The 25,694-nt window shown below is 31.2% G+C and overlaps 3 protein-coding genes across 6 annotated transcripts in view; 2 read left to right on the forward strand and 1 right to left on the reverse strand.

Annotated features, from left to right (window-relative positions):
- The first annotated feature begins 820 nt into the window (after positions 1 to 820).
- LOC127154054 (CD276 antigen homolog) lies at positions 821 to 3,634 on the forward strand. 2 transcript variants are annotated; one of them, XR_007825395.1, is made up of 5 exons: positions 821 to 880; positions 1,092 to 1,443; positions 2,868 to 2,908; positions 2,983 to 3,330; positions 3,445 to 3,634. XR_007825395.1 is itself a non-coding variant. In XM_051095444.1 (3 exons), the coding sequence occupies exons 1-3, from the start codon at positions 2,812 to 2,814 to the stop codon at positions 3,531 to 3,533; spliced, it is 534 nt and encodes a 177-aa protein (XP_050951401.1). In that variant the 5' UTR covers positions 1,960 to 2,811; the 3' UTR covers positions 3,534 to 3,634. The 2 variants fall into 2 exon arrangements, 1 of the variants encoding a protein (XP_050951401.1); XM_051095444.1 differs by lacking the exons at positions 821 to 880; positions 1,092 to 1,443 and having other exon boundaries at positions 1,960 to 2,908.
- A 6-nt stretch (positions 3,635 to 3,640) lies between these two features.
- On the reverse strand, positions 3,641 to 7,174 carry LOC127154055 (myelin-oligodendrocyte glycoprotein). The gene is made up of 4 exons (XM_051095445.1): positions 7,035 to 7,174; positions 6,084 to 6,124; positions 5,678 to 5,998; positions 3,641 to 4,167 (listed from the first exon to the last, which is right to left on the reverse strand). Exons 1-4 carry the CDS (start codon positions 7,043 to 7,045, stop codon positions 4,055 to 4,057), a joined length of 486 nt encoding a protein of 161 aa, XP_050951402.1. The 5' UTR covers positions 7,046 to 7,174; the 3' UTR covers positions 3,641 to 4,054.
- A 2,292-nt stretch (positions 7,175 to 9,466) lies between these two features.
- Positions 9,467 to 25,694, forward strand: part of senp7b (SUMO specific peptidase 7b) — a 47,962-nt gene continuing 31,734 nt past the window's right edge. For 2 of the 3 annotated variants that reach the window (XM_051095425.1, XM_051095426.1), the window contains exons 1-8: positions 9,467 to 9,622; positions 12,386 to 12,487; positions 12,633 to 12,733; positions 14,542 to 14,802; positions 14,907 to 14,998; positions 17,339 to 17,520; positions 18,687 to 18,987; positions 22,969 to 23,066. In XM_051095425.1, the coding sequence (XP_050951382.1) occupies positions 9,581 to 9,622; positions 12,386 to 12,487; positions 12,633 to 12,733; positions 14,542 to 14,802; positions 14,907 to 14,998; positions 17,339 to 17,520; positions 18,687 to 18,987; positions 22,969 to 23,066 (1,179 nt within the window). In that variant the 5' untranslated portion in view covers positions 9,467 to 9,580. The remainder of the gene's footprint in view (positions 9,623 to 12,385; positions 12,488 to 12,632; positions 12,734 to 14,541; positions 14,803 to 14,906; positions 14,999 to 17,338; positions 17,521 to 18,686; positions 18,988 to 22,968; positions 23,067 to 25,694) is intronic. The other variant, XM_051095427.1, reaches the window with a different exon arrangement.

Genomic DNA, 25,694 nt, shown 5'->3' on the forward strand with positions numbered 1-25,694 from the left:
GTCCTGCATTTTCATCAGTCTGTTGGTTTTTAATTATCATATTAAGAAAAAGTCCATGCGTTCTCTTGCCTTTTAAAGAAAGCTTTTTATTTATTCTTTTTGAAGCATCATTTCTGTGCAAAGGATATGTGGACCTCATCAAATGATCTAGCACTGTCTTATTTTAATATTTCGTTTGAGGCTTCTGTGGCGTTATTTTCATGACAACAGAGTGTATATTGTAATGCACAACGTATTTGTCTCACACGTGTCCCGCATTATCTCGCAAAGTCACATCTATGTCCCGCAACAGATCTATCGCCAGGTGGTCACTCTACCCCCAGAGCATCCAAGAGATCTTTTACTCAAACCGTTGCAGTCTGTCAGTCATATAATGGCAGTCAATGGGATCCACAGCTTTGAGAGTCAAAGACTTTGAGAGTCACCCTGGAGTTTAATTTGGTTTAGTCTGTGTAATTTTGTCTCATTCATCTTAAAGAAGTCTCTAAGTTTCCATATTGTTTTGAAGACCTTTCCTGTATTTCAGAAGCTGATTCAGTCAAGGGTACAGTTTTTTCATTTTATCTGCCTCACACTTAGATTACAGTTTTTAAAAACACTGTCAATCACATATAATAAAGTACCCAATAAACTGGTATGTATAACTTGTGACTTGGAATATCACAGGTGGATTTTGCTCCTCCCAACAACTGCTGTAGATAAATTCTTGTGTGGTCTCTGAGATTCCATGTTTTTGATGCTGTATGTACAACTTGCTGGATTTTGCTCCTCCCAACAACTCGATAAATTCTTGTGTTTTCTCATCAGCTGTACAGTCTGTCAAAACTCAGGCAGGAACAGATGACAGAGAAAGACCAGGATGCTTAAAAAATACCTTAAGGTAAGCTAGATCTCAGTTGTTATTGCATTTTGTGTAGTGGGGAGAGAGCAGCAAGTCATTCAGCATATTCTTTTCATATTTCTGTTTTTTGTATTTGTGTTTATGCTGGTAATAAACATTTAAAAGGAAAATTTAAACTGTAAAATAAATAAATAAATTGTATACTAAGTTCTGTGTATATTTTATTTATTTTTCTCTTTATTATTTTTAGATCACTATGAGGAACTTGAAGAACAAGACTGAATGCTCCCTCAATGGAATCTTAAAAATGGCATTCCTATGATGCTTTCTTCAAAAACAAAAAATGTGGTAACGCAAGGCAAGAATTTTGCCTTAGGAAATGGACTACACAAACCTGATTACAAATTAAACCTAAACTTGGACTGAAACAAATGATTTTCCCCTTTAAAATCAACTCAAGGATCAAAAAGGATGTGTTCCAACTTCACCAATCGAGCACAGTTATTCATCAAAGGGGTAAACATTTGCAAAATTTGAGTTGTACTGTATAGCACTGGATCAGTCTTAAAACTGGTGGGTGGATTCTGGGAGCAGTGATGTTGGTAAGTTATTCTGCATTGTTTGATTTGAGCCAATATGTGACCCTGACCTAAGGGTCCATTTTTTTAAATTAAATTAATACATCATCTGAAAGATGAATAAATAAGCTTTCCATTGGTGTATGATTTGTGTATGCCAGAATTGGACTATTTGAATATCTGGAATCTTGCAAAAAAAAAAAAAAAAAAAAAAAAAAAATCAAATATTGAGAAAATCACCTTTAAAGTTGTCCAAATTAAGTTCTTAGTGATGCATATTACTAATAAAAAACTTAAGTTTTGATATATTTACAGTAGGACGTTTACACAATATCTTCATGGAACATGATATTTATTTAATATCCTAAAGATTTTTGGCATAAAAGAAAAAATATTAATTTTGACCCATACAATGTATTTTTGCTATTGTTACAAATGTACCTGTACACTTAAGACTGGTTTTGTGGTCCAGGGTCACATATAACAATATTGTACAATAATTAAATAAAATATGATAAAACATATTTTTGAGTAGTATTAAAAAGTTTCTGTAAGTCTCCTCTCAAAAGTCTTTTGGGAAGCACTGTAAATATCAAAACGTACATAATATTAAAACAAACAAACAAACAACAACAACAACAAAAAAACAATAGGCTATTAATGGTAAATCAAATTAAATTAGCTGATACTTCCTTCTTTATACACCTGTACAACGTCACATCCGTACGTATGCGCATGAGCATCCGACCTCATTCATGCCAACGCCATTTTGATGAGCTAGATCTTAGTTAGTTGGCATAAAAAATAGTTTTCATTTTTGAAATTGTTGAAGTGCCATAAATACCTTTGAGTGCTTCACCTAAAACAAAACAAAACAAAAAACCAAATACCATGGGACAAAGGTAAGTTTTGTGAATTTTGACAAAACAATTAGATCGTCAACGCCATGCGCTATCGTTAGAGTAGCATGGAAGCTAAGAGCTACAGTGTTTGTCATAATTTATTGCCTGTTAGTTAGCATGAATTACATATACATATATCAATATCCATTGTCATAAATTGGTTCACTGGTTTTTAGAAAACTAACTGGTTAGCAGGCTTAAATCTAGTTTGGTTGCTCCGTCGAGCTTCTCAGTAGCTGGTTAAGCAAGTCAAAGACGAACAGTGTAAGGTGTGTGGATCAAATTAATTGTTACTTTTTGCTGGTTTTTCTAGTGTATACTGTTATTAATGATACTAATTAATCAAATAATAATTCACTTTTGATGATTTCTAGACATTTTAAGTAAAAAGCTCATTTTGGGGGTCATGTTGATCCACTCAAACATTGATCTTCTTAAATGACATGCAGGAAGAACATGAGTCATAGTTTTGCGTAGGTGTGTTGGTAAGATGGAGGCTAAAAGTAGGTTAGCAAACTGCTATCTTATTATCTTCTCTTTCTACAGGTGTTATGTCATCTTAACTGTGCTTCTGCTGTATATCACAGGTGAGAATTAAGCCATTTTAAATGAAACTTTATGTCACATGCAGAATGATAAAGGTGTGTTTGCTTTTTTTTAGGTTCTTTCTCTGCTCCTGTGGGGGTCACAGTTAGGGGTTTTGTTGGAGACCCGGCCATCTTGTCCTGTTATATCCCTGAAAGTGAGATTCGAGACAAACTAGAAGAATTCAAAATACACTGGAGAGACGATAAAGGCAAGAAGGTGTGTGACTTCACTGGTGGAAACACAACATGTCAAAATCAAGATCCAAAGTACAAGGACAGAGTCGAAACATTACCAGAGGAGTCTAAGAAGGGCACCTTCTCCATCAAACTCAACGGTCTTCAAAACTCTGATGCAAAGAAATACCACTGTTACACCACAGAGCCAAATCAGTATGAAACCATCATAGAACTTCATGTCGAAAGTATGTCTAATCTGAATAGTTTCACTGAAAAATATAGTTTACGATTTAATAGTTCTGAACTAAGTCGTTAGTCAGTCACTGATCAAACTAATGTTACAAACGTTTGTCTTACAGAATCAAGAGCGAACCACGGAGAACCATCGTGGATAGTGTTGTTAATCAGTTTGATCACCATTCTGCTGCTACATCTGAACAATAAGTAGTTTAGTACAGTTTAGGAAGTACAGTTTAGTAAGTGCTGTGGAGTAGAGCTCAGATCAGATCCAAGATATTCATTTTTTTTTCAGTTGTAAAGAAATTATTTTTTAAGACGAAAATAAATTAAATACAAACACAATTATTTTAAATTAAAATAAATTAAATTTAAATAAATACATAACAAATTAGTGCAACTGATCTGCCTAAAGCAGGAGATGTATTTAAAAATAGTAAAATCAGTAAACAATTCAACACTTCTGAAACCAAACCGAATCCACTGCAGTACAGTCCAGTGGACTGACTGTACTTACGGCATCTATTCTGATTTGAATAGGCCTGATATGTAATGTGTGAGTGTGTGTGTGTCTTTTGTCATAAATTTTATCTAGATCCTAGACACAATGCAGAGCTATTCATTGGTTCTTACTGTGGTCCAGTACAGTGCAGAAAACAGTAATATTGCAAAGTCAAGCCTCACCGCAATTAAAGCACACACTGCTGATCTATATGCAGTCAGCACTCGCACTCAGAGCAGAACAGTAACAGAGAACAGAGGAAATAACAGAAATACAATCCTCCCTGCTGTGGTTTCAACTCCACTGTTTGAGCCGGGCTTCTCCTGAATTCCTCTTGGTTTCTCTGAAACATAAAAACAATGAAAGAAGAATGAAAAATAGTATTTTGAGTAACTTAATGTTTTGATATTTGGATTTTATATTTTGTTTTGTTTGTTGACCGTTATAGAAAATAGTTTGTTTGTAAGACCTGTTTTTTTGTTTCATCTTTTATTTTGTTTACCAGATTTGTCATTTCGTTTCATTTTTGTTCATCAAATTTGTCATTTTGTTTTAAAATTTGTTATTTTGTTTTATAATCTGTTATGTTGTTTCATCTTTTATTTTGTTTACCAGATTTGTTATTTTGTTTTATTTTTGTTTCATTTATCAAATTAGTCATTCTGTTTTAGAACTTATTTTGTTTATGTGATTTGTTATTTTGTTCCATCTTTGATCTTATCAAATTTATTTTATTTTTCAGATTTGTTATTTTGTTTTATTTTTAATTTTAATTTATCAAATCAACATTTTGTTTTAGAATTTATTTTGTTTCACAAATTTGCAATTGTTTTAGAATTTTTGTTTATCAGATTTCTTATTTTGTTTAATTTGTTATTTTGTTTCAGATTTGTCCTTTTGTTTTAGAATTTGTTATTTTGTTTTAGAATTTATTTTGTTTTAGAATTTGTTATTTTGTTTTAGAATTTGTTATTTTGTTTTAGAATTTGTTATTTTGTTTATCATATTTGTCATTGTTTCATCCATTTTTTGTTTATCAGATTTCTCATTTTGTTTCAGAATCTGTTACCTAATCATATTTGTCATTTTGTTTTAGAATTTGTTAGTCTATTTATCAGATTGGTTTTGTTTTATAGTCTGTTTTTTTTTTATTACATTAGTCATTTTGTTTGATCTTTTATTTTGTTTATCAGATTTTTTTTTTTTTTTTTTAGAATGTTATTTTCTTTGTCATACTGTTGTTTTGTTTGCAAGACTTGTTATTTTGAAATTGAAATTGTGCTTTATAATCTTTTTTTATGTATTTGTTTATTTTTTGTCAGACTACTTATTTTGTTTTACAATATATTTTGTATTAGAATTTATTTTGTGTCCCAGAGTTGTTTTTCTGTTTGCCAGACCAGTTATTTAGTAGTCAGATTTGTTATTTGGTTTTATAATCTGTTATTTTGTTTGTCAACTTTTTTTTCCTTACAATATGTTTATTATACAGATTTGTTGTTTTTCTTTTTTAGGTTAATTTAGTTTTATGATTTTTGTTTTTTTTTTGCTTTTAGTCTTATTAGCAAGTTTTGTTTTAACTTGTTTTAACAGCAAGCCCCACCTCAAACCCACGCCATTGCTCGAGGCAGAAATGATGCGTAGGACTACCTGAACAAACAACTGAATGTTTCACCAAGCACCAAGGTTTAAATTCAAAACGTCAACCTATAAGCAGCTTACTGTGCATTTACCTTTCCACATTAAACCTGGTTAAGAGAAAATATAAAAAAAAAAAAAAAACATACTTCACCTTCACTTCAATGCACTTAAAAAACAACCACCTGTTTTTAGAAGAAAATTATTCATCACACCTTTGACTTGAAGACTGACGCATTCATTGAGACCAAACTCAGGGATGAAGCAGCAGTATGACCCTTCATCACTTTTCTGAAGATTCCCAAGCCTTAGCGAGAAGTTTCCATTTGAATACTCCGCAGGGAACGTTTCAGTTCTGCCTTTGTACTCTGAGTCCTGCTCCTTAGTCGTCCCTTTGCCATTTTGTATGTCGTATACATTCTTCCTGTCCTCATATCTCCAGTGTGCAGTGATCACTGTAAGTTGCCTGTTCCCTGGATGGCACGGCAAAACTGCAAAATCTCCAATAAAACCCTGAACTGCTTCCTGCACAGATGCTGAAACAAAAGCAGACCAGGAACATGTGAAATATTCAGTCAATATTCTAATAAAAAAATAAAATCTGCAATTTCATGTGCTTACCTTCAATCAAAACTAGTGTGAAGAAGCAGACGAGCAACACGCTGCAAAAAACAAACAAACACAAAAGCCACAACACAGACATAATAAACTGTGATAAACTTCTATTCCCAATACTAAAGATGTATCTCAGGGTACTAGTTAGTGTTTATAAAAAACAGCTTTTCCTGAGGGGACCGACAGACTTCAACAACAGGTACCGCAGTGACACAGAAGTCAACAAAACGTCATTTATGATGACAAAAGTGGGTGATGAAACCTATAGCAGTGAAGTTTATATAGACAGGCGGCCTTTGTAGAAGTGTGAAGATACCGAAGAGGTTTTGTTAAATTATAGCTTTAAATGAGCTAGAGACTTATATACATTTACACCAATGATAATGGACAGTGGTGTATTCAGATTATTTAGATATAAATATAAATTACTTTTTTAAACCGGATTCTTCTATTATATATTATTATTCCATATACAATATGAAGAAAATAATCTGAAATTAGCTGCAACAGGTGTAAGTTAGTTTGACGTCAGATCATAATAATAATACAAACACATAAACAATATGTTCGTCTATATATATATATATATATATATATACTCTAGGTTATATTATATAGCCATAAATATACACGATAACATTTAATTTAATTGTCATGAATTATATATTTGTTTACGTTCAGCTAGCCTGGCAAGATAGTTATTAGAAATAAACGCAACAAGGCACCGCAATCAGACGGACGATTTCTGAAGCATTGGAAATTACATTTGTCTGTTTCTGGGAATATTTAGGACACGCTATCGTCGTAAATCGACCGATATTTATAGATACGTCGTGACTAAAGCTTTAGCTAACGTTAGCGCAAAGCCTTTTCTAGCTGACACGACGCTTCTTTGTCCTGAAGGCCAGTGAATAAAGATGTCTACTGCTCGACGACGACAAGTTCAGCACAACGTACCTTTTAACCATGATGTTTAAATTTATAACAACGTTAATGGGTGGTTACTGGAAACAAATAAGCCGAAATTCCAGCTAAAATATAAGAGTGATGCTGACCGTCATCATTTCTAGTGACATTAGAGCGTTTGAGCGACTGGGCATGCGCGGATGTCTTTGTTGTCATTATATATGTATGTATATATACGTGTATATATATATATATATATATATATATATATATATATATATATATATATATATATATATATATATATATCAGTGGCGATTTCTTAAAGACTGCAAGGGAAGCTCAGCTTCCCCTATAATGTCACAAAATTAATGGTCAAATTATGTACTATTGTATTAACATTTTATTGACTAAAATGCGTTAGAAAACGTTCATCTCAAAGACGAGTTCGTTCAGAATCAGTTAGATATAGCAGGTCGGCTGACTTGATTTTCTTCTCATACATTCCCGTAGCGTCACAGTGCATTTCCCCGTTGAAGCCCAGCGTCCATTGACTTCAATGCGGCTGCTTTGAACGTTTTTTTTTTTTCAGTGCTTTGAAACTAGACGGTCATTGGATAAACGCTGCGATTATGTCCCGCCCACGGACGCTCAGCGTCTCTGGGGGTGAATGAGGAGCAAATGAGGAGTGGGCTGGCCTGGACTCCGAGCTTCTGCGTGATGATTGGAGGGTCTGTCGAAAGATTGCATCTCCTTTTGACTGACAGCGATTTTGTACTATAAGGAATCGCTGAAGCTATTCGCGCTCAGTCCCATCGCGGCTTTCTCAAGTTCAGTCGAAATAAAAACTACTGCAACCTATTTCTTTATATTTGCTTGGCGAAATTGCTTGATTTTCATCATACATTTCACACAATTATACACCACATTCCTTGTTTCACTTTTACAGAGTTTAATATTTTTTTTCGTTCATTCATTCATTCATGTTAATATTTAATGTAGTAATCAATATATATATATATATAGATTACTACATTAAATATTAACATGGAGGATGACTATAAATTAATATATGAAAAATTTTAACATAACATAATGAAACCTTATATTTCTATTAAAATACTTTATAAATAAATAAATAAATAAATAAATCTCCATAATAACCTTATTTAAATTGCAAAATATTTATACTATATAGTAGCATCTGACTAAAAGAAAAAATACATCATATTTTGCATAATAAAACTAAAGCTTTTTTTTTTTTTTTTTTGTTTGCATTGTTTGATTACTTATGACAATAAGGCACATTCTTGTGAATAAATAAATAGACAATTTTATGATGTAGGCCGAAAATGAGCTTCCCCTATTTGACAGACCAGTAGCCGCCACTGATATATATATATATATATATGCTTATTGTCTATAAATAGGTTTGTGTTGCATGTTTCATTTGAAAAAAGGGATACACGAACACAAAAAAAATTAATTTGTGTTTGTTATGCATTATAAGTGATATGAATCAGTCAGTGCTGCATATGTCTAGATGTTAAGCAACGTTATTTTAGTATCACTGAGAAATGGGTTTTCATGATCTGTTTTCTTCTTTCATTTTTAATTTTAGTTTTTAAGGTGTGTTTTTTATGTCATTTATTTGTCACAGTTATATCAAGTACAGAAATGAATGAATGAAATGAATGAATGAAAAAGAAATTAATTAAATGAATTAAAATTAATCTGTCATTAAGCTACATTGAAATGTGATTCTAATATTGATGTCAATCTATAATCAATTTGAATACATAAATATAATAACTTAAATAAATTATAATTATTTGTTTATATATATCTACATATATATATATATATATATATATATATATATATATATATATAAATTTAAAGGTTAAAAAAAATAATTAGGTAGCCTGGTATAATTTTAGATGTATCATATACTAAATCTGCTACACAAAACCAGTCATAAGTAGCACAGGTATATTTGTAGCAGTAGCCAAAAATACATTGTAAGGGTCAAAATGATCTCTTTTTTCCCTTTATGTCGAGTAAAGATCATGTCCATGAAGATATTCCGTAAATTTCCTAACGTAAAAATATCGAAACTTAATTTTTGATTAGTAATATGCATTGCTAAGAACTTGATTTGGACAACTTTAAAAGCGATTTTCTCAATATTTTTATTTTTTTTATTTTTTGCACCCTCAAGTTCCAGATTTTCAAATTGTATCTCGGCCAAATATTGTCCTAACAAACCATACATCAATTGAAAGCTTATTTATTCAGCTTTTAGATTATATATAAAACCTCTATGACCGGTTTTGTGGTCCAGGGTCACAAATGTTTAATTATTTCTCAGAATCCATTTTACACGTGAACTGGCCACACGCTGTAATACCTACTGTACACCGGATGGCGCTGTAACGATTCCCATTATTTACCCGCCACAACAGCCAAGTGCAGAAGAAGAGGAATTGGGAAGAACGTCGCGCATAAACAGAAGAGGGGATGCTCACTTCTTAGTGCACTTATTGCTATTTTGCTGACCAGAATGATTTAGCAGTGCCTTCACCCGTTCATAGCTCATGCCTGATATTTATAGAGCGAGTCTCAGACAGGTGTGTGCTGTAAGTATGGCGTTTATGACGCTTCTGTCACCTCAGATGTGTAATGTTGTGGCCCTGGAGTAAGTTACAGCAGCCAGTGCTAAAACTGATTGACATTAATCACGTTAATAATCTCTAGTGGTCCTAGACGCGTATATTGTAATAATGATTTCTATTATATAAGGTTATAGCTCGTGGTTGGTGTTTTATATAGAAATCTGTGTGTTTGATTCGTGACCGGTGAGATAGCAGTAGCAGATCTGATGGTCAGATAGATGTGTAAATATTTAAACAATCTTAAAAATCACAACCCTGTGTGAACAAGATATGTGAGGACATTTGAAGTTACTCGATTATTATGATATATTGGTCACTGCTGTTCACTTACAATGAAGTACATGAGGCTAGTTTCTAATGAAGTTTGGAAGAAGAAGAAGAATATTAAAAGACAGAAAGATTTCAAACGTGATCTGCTTGGTAAAGATGTCAATTTTTCATATAAAATTGGTTTATAAAAAAAAAAAAAAAATTGGGCTTCCAATATCTCTATCTATCTATCTATCTTATACCAGTCAAAAGCTTTTGAACAGTGAGCTTTTTAATGTTTTTTATTTTATTTTTTAAAAGAAGTCTCTTCTGCTCACCAAGCCTGCATTTATTTGATCCAAAGTACAGTAAAAACAGTAAAAATTGGAAATAGTTTTACTATTTAAAATAATTGTTTTCTATTTGAATATATTTTAAAATGTAATTTATTTCTGTGATTTAAAAGCTGATTTTTTTTTAGCATCATTACTCCAGTCACATGATCCTTCAGAAATCATTTAAATAGATATATTGTTGTTGTTGTTGTTGTTGTTGTTGTTGTTGTTGTTGTTGTTGTTGTTATTATTATTAATAAACGGCTGTTATTATTACTGTAAAACAACTAAGTATATATATATATATATATATATATTATTATTTTTTTTTTTTTTTTTTTTTTTTTTTTTTGGTCTGAAAAAAAAAATAATTTGTAACTTTTTAAATGTCTTTATCATCACTTTTGATCAATTATTATTTTCTATAATTTCGTTCCAAAAAATGATACTGACTCCAAGCTTTTAAATTGTATAGAATATAATGTTACAAAAGCATTTTAATTCAGATAAATGCTGATCTTTGGATCTTTCTATTCATCAAAGGATCTTGAAAAAACTACTTAACTTTTTAAAATAATAATAATAATAATAATAATAATTGTTGTTTGTTGTTGTTTGTTGTTGTTTGTTGTTGTTGTTGTTGTTGTTGTTGTTGTTGTTGTTGTTGTTGTTGTTGTTGTTGTTGTTATTATTATTATTATTATTATTATTATAAATGTTTCTTGAGCAAATCAGCATATTGAATGATTTCTGAAGGATCGTGTGACGCTGAAGACCGGCGTAATGATGCTGAAAATTTAGGTTTGACCACAGGAATTTACATTTTTAAATATATTCAAATAGAAAATTTAAATCGTAAAAAATATTTTGGTAAGCAGAAGAGACTTAAAAAAGAAGAAAAAAAAAAACAATAATAATAATAAAAATAAATAAATAAATAAAAATTTTACTTTTTAAAAATGTTTGACTGGTGGTGTATCTGTACATTTATTTTAATTTACTTATAAAAATCTTAATCTTATTTTATTTTTAAAACCTAAAACCTGTTTTATTTTGAAGGTGATTCACTGTGCTAATGGGCATACTGCAAAAATATTAATCATAATGTGCTGCTTGATATGTAACAATATCAAGTATATTATTTTGAGTTCAGAGAAATACATTTATCATTAATAATAGTCAAATAGGGTTTGGGAAACATTGAGAAAATAAATTAAAACTGTTAAAAATTTTAGTTATTAGGGTTTAAACATTATAATTTGCACAAATTACAACATTAAAAATGTCTTAAATTTAAATAGAAAGTCCTGAATTCATAAAGCCATGGCATTAAATGTTGCATGCACTGCAAAAATAAATAAATAAATAAATAAATAAAAAAAATAATAACAGCATTAAAATAAACAAACAAGTACATAAAATATATAATAATAATAATAATAATAATAATAATACATTCTTCAGTGTTTTGTCTTGTTTTCAGTGCAAATATTAAAAAGTTCTTAAATCAAGATGCATTAACCTCTTTTTTTTCTGAAAAAAAAAAGATAAATGAAATGTTTTTTTGCTTAAAACAAGAACCAATCTGTCTGTCATTAGTGTTTTATTTTTTTTCGTAAACCCATTAGCACATTTTTGTTGTTATTTTAAGCATAAACTTCATTTTGATAAATTCCTCAGAAAACAAGACACTTTATATATTTAGTTTGCAAGTATGTTTTGCATGTACAGTAAATTATTTTAATATTTTATTTATACATTTATTTATTTAAATGTATTTATTCAAAAAAAAAAAATATTTAAAAGAAATTCATTCATTCATTCATTCATTTAAAATGTATTTATTAAAAAGCATAGCTCTGTTGGAAATACATTTTATTATGTGCTTTTTAGACATTTACATTACATTTTGATAACATACTGATGTATTGCTTGCTTTGTTTTCCTTCCATTTATTCCCTAAAAGTTAAACCTGCAGTTGATTTCCAAAATATAAATATATATATATATATATATATATATATATATATACACACACCATTTGCTACAGTGTATAAAGCTGATTTATTATAATGTGAAAGTGAACTGAGTAAAAAATATGTTATAATTTTCATTATCCTAACAATGATCATGTTTGTTGTAGATGGCAGTCCCGTTCAGAATCCCCAAAAAGAAGCAGCCGGATACATGCAGTCTTGACATGCAGTCTCCCCTGTCTCGACTGCAGGACAGCAACTCGCACAAGGTAATAATGCCATCATCTACACTAATACACAACACAAATATCCACATGATCAACCAATTAAAATAAGCTATCCATTTATACTCTTCTTACAGTCTCTTTATGTAAATTAACTCCTTTTGTTCTTCAAATATTTCTTGTTTGACAGAGGCAGTGGGGTTCAGGCACTCTTAATGGAAGAACGCCTCATAAAAGCAGTTTTAATGGAAATGTGCTGTCAAAAGACGGTCAGAAGAATGAATCAGTGAGGTAAGACTTAAAAAAAAAAAAAGTTTGGAAACCGTCACTAGATGGAGCTGTTTATTCACTTTATAAGTAGTGTGTGCTCAGACCAGCTTCACTGTTACACTACCAGTTAAGGTTGGAGTAATTATATATTTTTTGATTCCCTAGGTTGTATTTATTTAATTAAAATGTTTAAAAAATGTGAAATATTATTACAATTTAAAAAAAAAAAAGTTTTCTATGTAAATATATTTTAAAATGTAATTTATTCCTGTGATGCAAAGCTGAATTTTTAGCATAATTACTCCAGTCTTCAATGTCACATGATCCTTCAGAAATTATTTTAATATGCATTTTAATATGCAATTATTAATAATGGTTCTTATAATTAATGTTGAAAACAGTTTTTGCTGCTTAATATTTTTTGAAAATGTTTTTTTTTTTCAATATTCTGTGATGACATTTATTTGAAAATGCTTTACTGTTACTTTTAATAAAAATCCTTGCATTTTTTTTTACTTATTTTACACTTCTTTTTATATTAATAGACATTTTAAAAAGGTTTCACCTGAAATAATTCTATACTTTTTGTCATACAGAATGTTGTTGTTATTGTTATTATTGTTGTTTTAGTTTATATTGTTTTTTGTTAACTTTTTAAGATTTATTTTTTTAAATTATTGTTAACTTTCTATCAAACAGATATTAACTGAATTAATTAAGTGATGCAATTAAATTTTTCATAAATAAATAAATACATATTTATATTGTTAATATCGTAATAATAATAATAATAATAATATTGTAATATAATGTTAATAATAATATTATAATATTATGTTAATAATATAAATAAATCTTGCTTTTAAACTGTTGAATAGTATCGTTTCCACAAAAATATGTAAATAAATTGATAATAATAATAATAATAATAATAATAATAATAATAATAATGTTACATTTTAAAACGTATTCAATTAGAAAACAGTTATTTTAAATTGCAATAATGTTTCACAATTTTACTGTTTTTACTGTATTTTTAGTCAAATAAATACAGTCTTGTAATTGAATTAATTGATAAAGTGATGCAATTCAATTTTTCATAAATAAATTAAATACATATTTATATTGTTAATATAATAATAATAATAATAATAATAATAATAATAATGTTATAATGATAATATTGTAATATAATGTTAATAATAATATTATAATATTATGTTAATAATATAAATAAATCTTGCTTTTAAACTTTGAATAATATTGTTTACACAAAAATATGTAAATAAATTGATGATAATAATAATAATAATAATAATAATGTTTCTTGAGCAGTAAATTAGCATATTTGATTTCTGAAGGATCATGTGACACTAAAGACTGGAATAATGATGCTGAAAATTCAGCTTTGCATCACAGGAATAAATTACATTTTAAAACTTATTCGATTAGAAAACAATTGCAATAATGTTTCACAATTTCACTGTTTTTACTGTATTTTTAGTCAAATAAATTTCAGCCTTAGTGAGCAAAAGAGACAAATCAAAAGCATTAACAAATCTGAATTATTCCTCAATTTTGACCTGTAGTGTAGTATTTTTCATACTTAAAGTTCAGGATCAAAACAATTCCTAACCCTAAAGTATTAAAGTGTGCAAATTTTTGAGCTGTCAGACTCATTTTTTTTCTCAGTGTGTGATGAAACAGCTAAAAAAAATATAGATTTATATTGTAGTAATGATCTGAGCCACATTTAGAGAGCAAAACATCACTAACAGTTGCATAACAGCACATTTTCATATGTATCTTTGTCCATTTTTCCATTGTAGACCCGTCAGGCCGTCTCTCAGCGGTGAGCGCCGGGATCTTTCACCGGATTCGCACGTACCAGGCCACGTCACACGCACCTGCTCGAATACCATTCCCAAAGAAGCCACACGTGGAGTATTCAGTTTTAAAATGAACAAACATCCGATAAAAATCAGCCCTGTTCAAGTGAACAAGACACCCAATAAGGTGTCCGAGACGCCCGGTTTCAGAGGCCAGTGTCAAACTCCCACCGCAGGGAGAGACTTCACAGGAAATAACAGGTGAGAATCTGAACCATGGTAAGGCGATTAGTGTGTGGGGTCCAGAGCAGGGGATTTTGGTATGATCTAGTAGGTTTTATAACGTGGATGTTTATTTGTTTCAGGTGGAGACCCAAAAGAGCATCAGATACTCTTCTCTCCCATGATGAGAACCATACGGGGGCGTCTGAAACCTCTACGTTCAAGATTCGTAGAGGTACTTGCTATCTTATTTAAATAGCATTAATATAGTATTTAATGTAAAAATGTATTAATATTTAATTAGCTTTATTTTTTTTATGTATATATATATATATATATATATATTTTTTTCTGATTACATTTAGATTTTATTGTAGTTATTTTATTGTCAGTTTCATTTTTTTTAGTTTTATTATTTTATTTTATTTTTATTTTTTCAGTTTTAGTCATTTTAGTACTTTAAAAGAAGTGTAGCTTTGAAAATGTTTACTTACAGTATAACTTTTATTTCAATATTTTATTTTATTGCAGTTATTTTTTATATTTAGTTTTTTAGTTTTAGTTATTTTAGTGCTTTAAAGAAAGTTAGAAATGTAGGTTTAGAAATGTTTACCTGCAATATAACTGACATTTTTAAATAAATAAATATTTATTTATTTACATGTAATAATTTTATTACCTAACAGACAATTAGACAGTAATAACTGAAACTTTTACTTTAATATTTTATTTTATTTCAGTTAACTTAATTTAATATCTAGTTTATTATTATTATTATTATTATTATTATTATTATTATTATTATTATTATTATTGTTATTATTATTTTTATTTATTTTTTTTTTTTTTTCTTCATCGTTTTAGTACTTGAAGTTAGACACTCTGGAAATGTTTACTTTCTGTATAACTAAAACTTTTGTTTTAATATTTCATTATTTTTTAATAAATAAAAATGTGTTTGTTTGTTTGTTTATTTAATAATTTTAGTACCTAAATGAAAAATTGACAGTATAACTGAAACTTTTATTTTAATATTTTATTTCAGTTTAATATTTTGTTCGTTATTATTAATAATTTAATATTTAATTTAATTTAATTTATTTTTTTATTTCAGAAATTTTAGTACTTGAACAAAAAAGAAAGTTAGACATATAGCTCTGGAAATGTTTACTGTCAGTATAACCACAACTTTCATTTTAATATTTTATTTTGTTATTGCATTAACATCTATGTCAGTTAATGTAAAGGTTTTTTAATAATTTTTGTTAACACCTGTTTTTCGCTCTTCTCTTGTGTTCACACTCAATCTGGGTTTCTCAGTCCAGTTTTCACTTTCTCCATATTTATTTTAATATATAAAACTTACATTTATATAAATAAATATACTTGTATAATAAAAGGTGTACGTAATATATTGTTGTATTGAAACTGAAACAAATAAAATTAAATATTAAAATATAATAATAATAATAATAATAATAATAAAAACTAAGTAGATATTAAATTAAGTTAATTTAAATAAAATAAAATATTAAAATAAAAGTTTCAGTTATACTGTCTAATTTTTTATTAGGTAATAAAATTATTACAGGTAAATAAATATTTATTTATTTAAAAATGTTGGTTATACTGCAAGTATGTGTGTGTGTGTGTATATATATATATATATATATATATTTTTTTTTTTTTTTTTTTTTTTTTTTTTTTTTTTTTTATTATCATTATTTGTTACTTTTTTTTTTTAAGTGGCAGTTATTTTAGAGCTGTGGTCCTGAATATTGCATGCGCACACAACACTTACATTTTTTTCAGAAAACATAAAATATAAATTAAAATCAGCCATAAATTAAAAATAAAATTGAGTTCATAATGATTCTTGCCAAAAACACAAACACGATATAGCATGACTACTCCTGCGTAATTCAGAAAGCGACTTTGGTTTCTCCCTAATGAGTTGGATCGTTAAACAAAATAAGCAGTTAAAGTAAACTGTAAACTTTGGCTGAGATATCTGCTGTAGATTATCAAGAAGCTAATGAGGGAAAATGCCCCATTTTTGGACTTTACTAAGTCTCTGTATCTCTAAGTACCTTAATGATCAGCTTTGTCTCTCTGCGCTTTCCCTCCATTGTGCTTCAGGCAGTATGTTTAACATCTCGCAGCTGTCTCCTTTCCTTTGACCCTCCTTCACTCCCTGCTCTACATAATATTGGACGGCATCAGAGTTTTCCTGGCCTCGGATCGCTGATAAATAAACAAATGCTTAACTTTATGGATCTGTTAAAATGGTCCTGCTGCTCTCCTTCTCGCTGGCTTTCTCTCTTGTGATCTGTCTAGTTCCACGTCTCCGGAGAATTGGGTGATTTAGCCCCGTTTCATGGCTGATGTGACCTCCACCAAGGTGGAGGAATGATATTTGGTCAATAAGGCTGTTTTATATGTACTGGGGACTGCATAAAGAGAAAAAAAAACAGTTGTTAGGAGAAGGTTATGTGCTGCTTGTAAAATCCCAGAGTTTTCTTCTGTTTTTTTTTTTTTTTTTTTCACCAAGTTCTCCATCATTCCATCTTGTTAGGCCTGGATCCGGAGGACCTGGAGACGTGTGGGCTTTTCCATGAGGAAGACGAAACAGAAGGGACACAAGGCCATTCTCAGGTGAAAGAGACACAGAGGTCGTCCACTTCAGAGGACATGGCACACGTTTCACAGGCAGACCGCAAATTAAAGTCCACAGGTTCTGTTTGTGACGTCTCTGAGGTGAGGTTGTGTTCGGGTCTTTCATTAAAAGACATTCAAGTATCTGTAGTACTCACTCAGTTCTGCAAAATTATGAATATAAAGTCCTAGCTCATTAATATTAATTACTTTTTGGTGTTATAATCTGGAGAGTCCAGTCCAACCAAAGTTCATGAATTCACCAAAGTAGGGCTTATATTGAGGAAGGATATGTAAGAAGAAGATGAAAGTTTAACCTAATTTATATTTATGTGCCAAAGCTTAGCTCAATAAAGTAATATGGCAATGTCTTAGCTCATGAATATTAATTAGGCTCTTCTGATTATTCCATGTTTGGTCTTATTGACTTGTACAATGTCATAAATACAAACTGTCACACTTATGTTACTTCATAACCTTCACCGTAGTAGGACTGATCGATATTAATTTGTTCACAGTAATGTTGTTCCAAATTAGGTTATCCTGATGTTGCATTACAACCTTTAAAGATCTTCCAGTCATGTTCAGTATATGATCTGAGCATTCATAGTAGGGCTTATAAATATTCATCATATTCTTAATGTCATTGCAAAACTTTTTACTATGGCAAAGTCTTGGCTAATAAATATTAATTAGTTCTGACATTGGTTTATAACGTTCCTAGAGTAAACTGAATAATGTCATTCTTATTAACCTATTTTTTATTAACCAAATAGGTAATAAATATTTTTATTACCCACCAGTGGGTAATAAAATAAAAATATTTGTATGAACACTAATAAGGCACATATACATAGTGCATCCCTAAACGAAATAGTAAACTTTCAGCAATGGACGAAGTCTATTTCACTACAGGTAGTGAAATTATGATTCTTACCAACCTGAATAATGTCTTGGCTCATAAATACAAAAGAGGTCACACTGACCAACCAGTTATGTTACCTAATTAATATTCATGAAGCAAAGTTTCCCCATAGAAGGCCTTGTTGTCCTGGCTCATAAATATAAAATAGTTTGTACTGATGTTGCATCAAAAACTACTTAATATTTATGGTTTGAGCCTTCACCGTTGTAAATTTTTTGAAGTGTTCAGTCATGTTACCTAATTAATATTAAAGAGCTGAAACTTTGCCAGTTTTGGACAGGGTGTTGTATCACTGAACTAGGGTTTTCTGTAAGCTCTTTGTTCTTGTCTCTTCCCACTCCAGAACACAGTAAGCAAAAACAAGACTGGAACTGTGTTGAATGAAGAATCTGTTTCCAAACCATCCAATCATGAACCCAGCCTCCGCTCAGGGCGCTCTCTTCAGGAAGCTCCAGCTAGGCATTTGAGGGCCTCTGGAGAAAGAGCTGCCACCTCTGTGCCTGTTAGAAAAGACCCGCTGACTTCACCTCCAGAGGCCAAGAGCAAAGACCCTTTCGGGTCATTTTACAGCAACAGATTGAGGAGGAAGCCCCCAGTTTACTGCAAGACCTACAAGAGATCCAAGCCCAGCTCCACAGAGCCAAGTACGTGACTTTTATTTATTTATTTATTCATTTATTTTTTCTTTCTTTCATATTATTCTTTCCACCACTTCTCGAATATTGCTTTGAGTGCAGACTTGCCTTATTTAAACTTTCTTACCCTCCAGGGAGGTGGGTAGTGCATTTAACAGCTTTTGCAAGCCGTGTATGCCAGCTTACCCCATAAATGCTTAAAAAAAGTAAATGTGCAACCTTTGTCTGTAATGAAAGAAGTATTTCTTAAAAGCACTGATTGGCAGAGGCACCACATCTTGGAAATGGTCAGAAGGTCAAGATAACTTCAGCCAACTAGACCAGGACTTTGCAGTGCAGGAGCTATGGTGATCTGGGAGGTTAAGTGATTTCTTTCTGGCCCAAATCAAAAGAGCCCACCCTCAAGTCCCTAGAAATGGCTTGTGCCATCAAAGTTAAGAACTTGCGTGTAAAGGTTTGTTCAAATTAATATATAATGATAAAATAAATAAATATATATGCACAAATAATACAATCCTAGTCAGTACAATAAGCAAATTATTTTCGAAATATCCAATATTTGTTCAATAGGGGAAATGAGCATTCACAAATACATTTCTGGTATTGCTATACTGTTAAATAAATCTGGATTAAGAAATGCAGATTGAGTATGAACATAAAAAGATAGTGAAACTTAATTAACTCACTTGGTAAAAAATACCTTTTTCTGATAACTGATATTGTTCAAATACATAACGGTTTCTATAAATTAATTAACTCTCAGCAAAGGACGACGTGGAATCTTGAGTGAGAAATGTAGATTGAATGTGAATGCAAAAAGGGACTGTAATCAAATTAACAGGTAAAAAAGACGCCTTTTCCAATAACCTGTATAATACAGAGACATTGTGCATTGCTAAAATAAATAATAAACTTCCACCAATGGACAAAGTGCCATCTGGGTTTAAAAATGCAAACTGAGTGTGAATGCAAAAATGCAAAAGAGAGTGAAACCGAATTAACCTAACTGATAAAAAAGAAGCCTTTTCCAGTAACTGTTCTGGTACATGTATACTGGCATAAATAAAAAAATAGTAAACTTTCAGTGGATGAAGTGGAATCTGGATTGAGAAATGCAAAATGAGTATGAACGTAAAAAAAGAGTGAAACTTTTCTAATACCCTGTATAATGCAGAGAAATTGTGCATTATAAATTAAACATTAAATTTCCACCAATGGACAAAGTGGAATTTGGTTTTAAAAACAAACTGAACGTGAATGTAAAAAGTGAGTGAAAATGAATTAACCTAACAGGTAACAAAAAAGCCTGTTCCAGTAACTGTTATGCCATAGATGTACTGTGTATCCCTAAATAAAATAGTAAATTTTCATCAGTGGACAAAGTAAATTCTGGATTGAGAAACGCAAAAAAGAGAGAAAATAAAAAGAGAGTGAAACTGAAATAAATCAACAGGAAAAAATAAACATTTTCCGATAACCTGTATAATGCAGAGACATTGTGCATTGCTAAATCAAATGGTAAACGTTCACCAGTGGATGAAGTAGAATCTGGATTTAAGAATGCAAACTGAGTTTGAACATAAAAAGAGAGTAACACTGAATTAACATAATACATAAAAAAGAAGCCTTTTCTAGTAACCATTGCACTACAGATATACTGTGCATCTCTAAATAAAATAGTAAACTTTTACCAGTGGACGAAGTGAAATCTGGACTGAGAAATGCAAGCTGAGTGTGAACGTAAAAAGAGAGTGAAACCGAATTAACTCAACAGGTAAAAATAAGAAATCTTTTCCGATAACCTGTGTAATGCATTGTGCAGACATGTACATTGGTAAATTAAATAGTAAACTTCCAACAATGGAAGTGGAATCTGGATTTAAAAATGCAAACTGAGTGTGAATGTAAAAAGACAGTGAAACTGAATTAACTAACCTGAATTAACCTTTTCTAATATTGTGCATCCCTAAATAAAACAATAAATTTTTTAACAAGTGGCTGAAGTGGAATCTGGGTTGAGAAATGCAAACTGAGTGTGAACATAAAAAAGTGAAACTGAATTAACTCAACAGATAAAAAAAAGCCATTTCCAGTAACTTTTATGGTACAGATATGCTTCCACCAGTGGGTAGAGTAAAATCTGGATTTAAAAATGCAAACTGAGTGTGAACGTAAAAAAGACAGTGAAACCGAATGAACCTAGCAGGTAAAAAAAAAGAAGCCTTTTCCAATATTGTGCTGATCCCTAAATAAAAACAATAAATTTTCACAAGTGGCTGAATTGGAATCTGGATTGAGAAGTGCAAACTGAGTGTGAACATAAAAAAGTGAAACTGAATTAACTCAACAGGTTAAAAAAAAAAGAAGCCTTTTCCAGTAACTGTTATGGTACAGATATACTTCCACCAGTGGGTGAAGTAAAATCTGGATTTAAAATGCAAAATGAGTGTGAACGTAAAAAAGAGAGTGAAACCAAATGAACATAACAGGTACAAAAAAAGAAGCCTTTTGCAATATTGTGCATCCCTAAATAAAACAATACATTTTCACAAATGGCTGAAGTGATTCCTGGATTGAGAAATGCAAACTTGGTGTGAACGTAAAAAATTAATCTGACAAAAAGTCTGTCTTTTCTGTGAGTACATGTTGGTCCTGTTGTAACGGAGATGGCCTCTCTTCTGAGCTGTCATTAGATGACAGGATGTCCTTATAAAGATTAATGTCTTTAAGTGTGTAGTGAGCAGAATAGCAGCATTCACTCTCACAATCTAGATTACTACAATCCTGACCTCAAGGTCTGGGTAAAGCCCATTACACCTCTGTCTGCTAGAAAGGAACGCTGATGTACCATCCTCCTCCTCATGATCGGCTGGGACTTCATCCCAAACACCTCATCTCCCATTATGTTTGGCGTTAAAGAAATAGTACACCCAAAAATTGATTACACACAGTCACGTTGACGTCTGAAGTCATACAATAGTGTGAGAAACAAACCGAAACAACCCTGAAACTTCTGTTCTGGTCTGGATCATCAGGTCAGTGAGTTCATTCAGGCTGGTTTTGTGAACAACATCAATTGATTCATTGACCGACTTAAAAGAATGATTCATTTAGCTTTTTCTGAATAAAAACTATCGTATGGCTACATAAGTCATGCTTTTTTCATTCTTTTTCGGTCCTTAAAAGGTCCCCATTTGTTGTAAATTTTCTTCTAGTGATGATCTGACAGAAGATTTGAAAAGATTTATTTGAATAGCCAACAAACGTCTGCTTAGTTTGCAGATCTGTCCAACACAACTATTTTAATGCAGCAAAAACAGATGGACAGCGTTGAATTTGTTATTGTTTTCTGATGCATTGGTGGACAGGAAGAGGAAGAAAAGGAGGTGAAGGATGAAAAAAAAAAAGGAGAGGATTACCCATGTCCCTGTTTCTCTTTCAAAGCCCATTATGGGGCCCAGCCAAAGACAAGCTTCTGCTACAAAGAAGAAAGGAAAGAGATAAATACATGGTCTAAAATTAACACTCATCAATCGCCAAATGCAAGACAAAATGGCTTTGTTAGAAACATAATATTGAACTGTAACAACACAAAGTCGGAACGACCATTTGACCCTTGATGATCTTAATCAAGTAAACTTTTCAAATCCACATACAAACTGTTTACCGAAGCAAACATTTGTCAAGACTCGCGTTTACCTCATTGGAAAATGCAGCATCAGAAGTTTATCTAGGAGGCCCTGAAGTTTGTTTTTCCTTCAGAAAGTTCAGACATGTGCCGTATGGTCCAGAAGTCTGAAACCACTGGTGAAAAGGCTCTAGTCTTCATTCGTTCCTAATTTAATATAAAAATTTCATCTCTAATTATATTATCATGCGCAACCTGCTGAATTTGGTTCCAAGGAACATCCTGTGTGGAACCGTGAAAATCTGACCTTTTGTACAAAGGCATTTTAATGGATAGTTCTGATTGTTCTCTCTTTCCTTCAGTCGTGCTGTCCAGCGATGATGAAGGAGCCGATGAGATGGATGACGTGTCTGGGAGTTTGCAAGAACAGCAGATCTCTGAGGAGATCAGGGACGCTCAGGTAACGGATAACGAATGGGTGTAGATTTAAAATATGTGCCCTTACTGACTACATGTGATAAACATTTACATTTCTTCACTTAGCACATGCTTTTATCAGAAGCTAATGACAAATTATAAATGTTTAGTTCTACTTGTGGTTATACACTCTCTCACCTATTTATTTTATGAGTAATTTATTTAAATCAACCAGACAGGATGTTAAACAAAACACGTTAAAAGTGACATTTATTACTGAAGCTTATCATCTATAAGTCAAACACTGATTTGAAGGAGAGTGGCAAAACCGTGTGAAATTTACAAGGACACTTCATCTAAAAATAAAAATTGCCCCATGATTTACTCACCCTCAAACCATCCTAGGTGTATACGGCTTTCTTCTATCAGTCGAAAACCATGAGAGTTATATTAAAAATGTTCTGGTTCTTCTAAGATTTATGATGACAGTGAATGGGTGTTGAGATTTTGAAGCTCAAAAAAAGTGCATCTATCCATCATTAAAAGTACTCCACACAGCTCTGTGGGTTAACAAAGGCCTTCTGAAGTGAATCGATACGTTTGCGTCAGAACATTTTCCATGTTTAAAACTTTATAAACTGTTATTTGGGTCAATATTACCATGTAGTGCCTTTCAACCCTCACAATATTTACAAATTTTGGTCATAAATAGTAGACACTCAAGTACTATAAAAACATATTAGCTGAACTCCCACAGTGTTTTTAGATAATTATGGGCCATTATTTGAAGCATAAACCATAAGGTATGTCCACCCTGTTATGGACATATATATTACTGTTAAATACATTTTCATTGCAATATTAAGATGCAAATTATATTTTCTGAAAGGTATAATGTCCCTTTCCTAAACAAGGTTATTTGTTTGCTTTTAAATAATAAATACATAAAAGATTTTGTGGAAACCATGTGTTTTTATAGAAAAAAATACAATTTACGCATGTATTGTTTCTTATTTGGAGAAAACTGATATTTGGATGCAGTTTTTTGTTTGCATGTTATTGCCCCCAGACCTAGCTGTTGAACACACTGGATTATGTAGATATGATTGAATTATTATTTAAAATATTATTTAAAAATATCAAGATGACAGGGTGGACCAGCACATGACGGGGTGGACACATAAAGCAGAACACACAAAGCATAACAAAATATGACAATGAAACATTTATTAAACTTCGAAAAAAAAAAATCATATAATAATAATAATAAATAATATAATTACATTCTCAATCACATTTTTAACCCCCCTCCCCTCTTCATCGTTCATTTTAGTTTTTAGCAATATTAACTACAAATGAATGCTATGTCCACCCTATCAAGGATGGACATTTTTGGAACAACGACAGGGTGGACATTTTGAGCTTCAATTAGCGTATTAGCTTACAACAAACTGTGACTAGCTAAATAGTTAGTCTGGTATATTTAAACTTACATAATTTGAAAATACTGTGTTCTAATCACTTCTGGCATATTTTATGGTGACAGGGTGGACATGTTATGCTTAGAAAAAGCAAGTAAGCACACTCATACGAAGAAAATTTGTCAATTTAAAAGTGACAAATTTACTCACCTCAGTTGAAATTCCCACCACTGAAGACACAGAAAATCTGTTGTCCTGATGTCACTAAAGGGGACGGCCTTTTTTTTAAAGTGGCAGAATCCCCAATACAACAGGGTGGACCATTTAAGGGACATGGACAAACTCTTCTTTTTTATTAAATAAAAATATAGTTTTTATTACCAAATGATCAATACACTCAAATAGAGTGATCACTTATTTAACAGAATATTAATAGGAGAACAAAATTTAAAAATGTTCTGATTTAACTATATTCTACTCTTATTCAAATTTAATGAGCAGTGCATGGGACATAGCAACATAACACGCATCCTCTTACACAAAAACTATAAAATCTATCTAAAGAGCCAAGTATTGCTTTTGTTACGAATATAAAAACTTAGCCTAATATGACACACCATTTGACAGTCATTTGGAAAATTAGTTATTTATGTACAGGACACCAAAAGGCGCCCTACATTGATACCGACCCATCTCTAGCTTCTGTCGTACATGCGTTCACAAGAGAGTGGCGTTTTAGCGGATAATGTAGGACGTTGGCAAGCGCAGTGGAGAGAGTGAAACAAAACACCGGTCCTGAATTAAAAGTAGAAAACGAGGATTTGTAAAGACAAATGTTGGTGGATTTCGATATGAACCAAGAGGAGACTGTTTGCGAGATACAGCTTATACATTTTTAAATATGGTCATTTTTCTAACACAAATCCATCGATTTAGCCTTTATGAACCTCCTAGAGCCATGTGGAGTGCTTTTTATGATGGATTGATGCACTTTTTTGGATTTCAAAATTTCAACACCCATTCACTGCCATTATAAAGCTTGGAGGAGCCAGGACATTTTTTTTTATGTAACACCCGATTGTATTCACCTGAAAGAAGGATGTCATATACATCAAGGATGGATTGAGGATGAAAAAACCATGGGGTAATTAAAAATTTTGGGTGAGCTATCCCTTTAAGTTGACTGTTTTTTGAGCTAACTGATCTTTGACTGATCTTCAAATGTCCAAATGTATTATTAGCTATGTTCA

The sequence above is a fragment of the Labeo rohita genome, chromosome 22 (genome assembly GCF_022985175.1).
Source record: "Labeo rohita strain BAU-BD-2019 chromosome 22, IGBB_LRoh.1.0, whole genome shotgun sequence".
Lineage (NCBI taxonomy): Eukaryota > Metazoa > Chordata > Actinopteri > Cypriniformes > Cyprinidae > Labeo > Labeo rohita.

Bases quoted from the DNA above. Each gene is read 5' to 3' on its own strand.
- LOC127154054 (XM_051095444.1), top strand. From the start codon at position 2,812: ATGGAGGCTAAAAGTAGGTTAGCAAACTGCTATCTTATTATCTTCTCT. The intron at 2,909-2,982 runs GTGAGAATTAAG...GCTTTTTTTTAG, and splicing joins GCTTCTGCTGTATATCACAG to GTTCTTTCTCTGCTCCTGTG. The intron at 3,331-3,444 runs GTATGTCTAATC...TTTGTCTTACAG, and splicing joins CATAGAACTTCATGTCGAAA to AATCAAGAGCGAACCACGGA.
- LOC127154055 (XM_051095445.1), bottom strand. The intron at 5,999-6,083 runs GTAAGCACATGA...CTTTTGTTTCAG, and splicing joins CACACTAGTTTTGATTGAAG to CATCTGTGCAGGAAGCAGTT. The intron at 4,168-5,677 runs GTGTGATGAATA...TTTATGTTTCAG, and splicing joins CGTCAGTCTTCAAGTCAAAG to AGAAACCAAGAGGAATTCAG.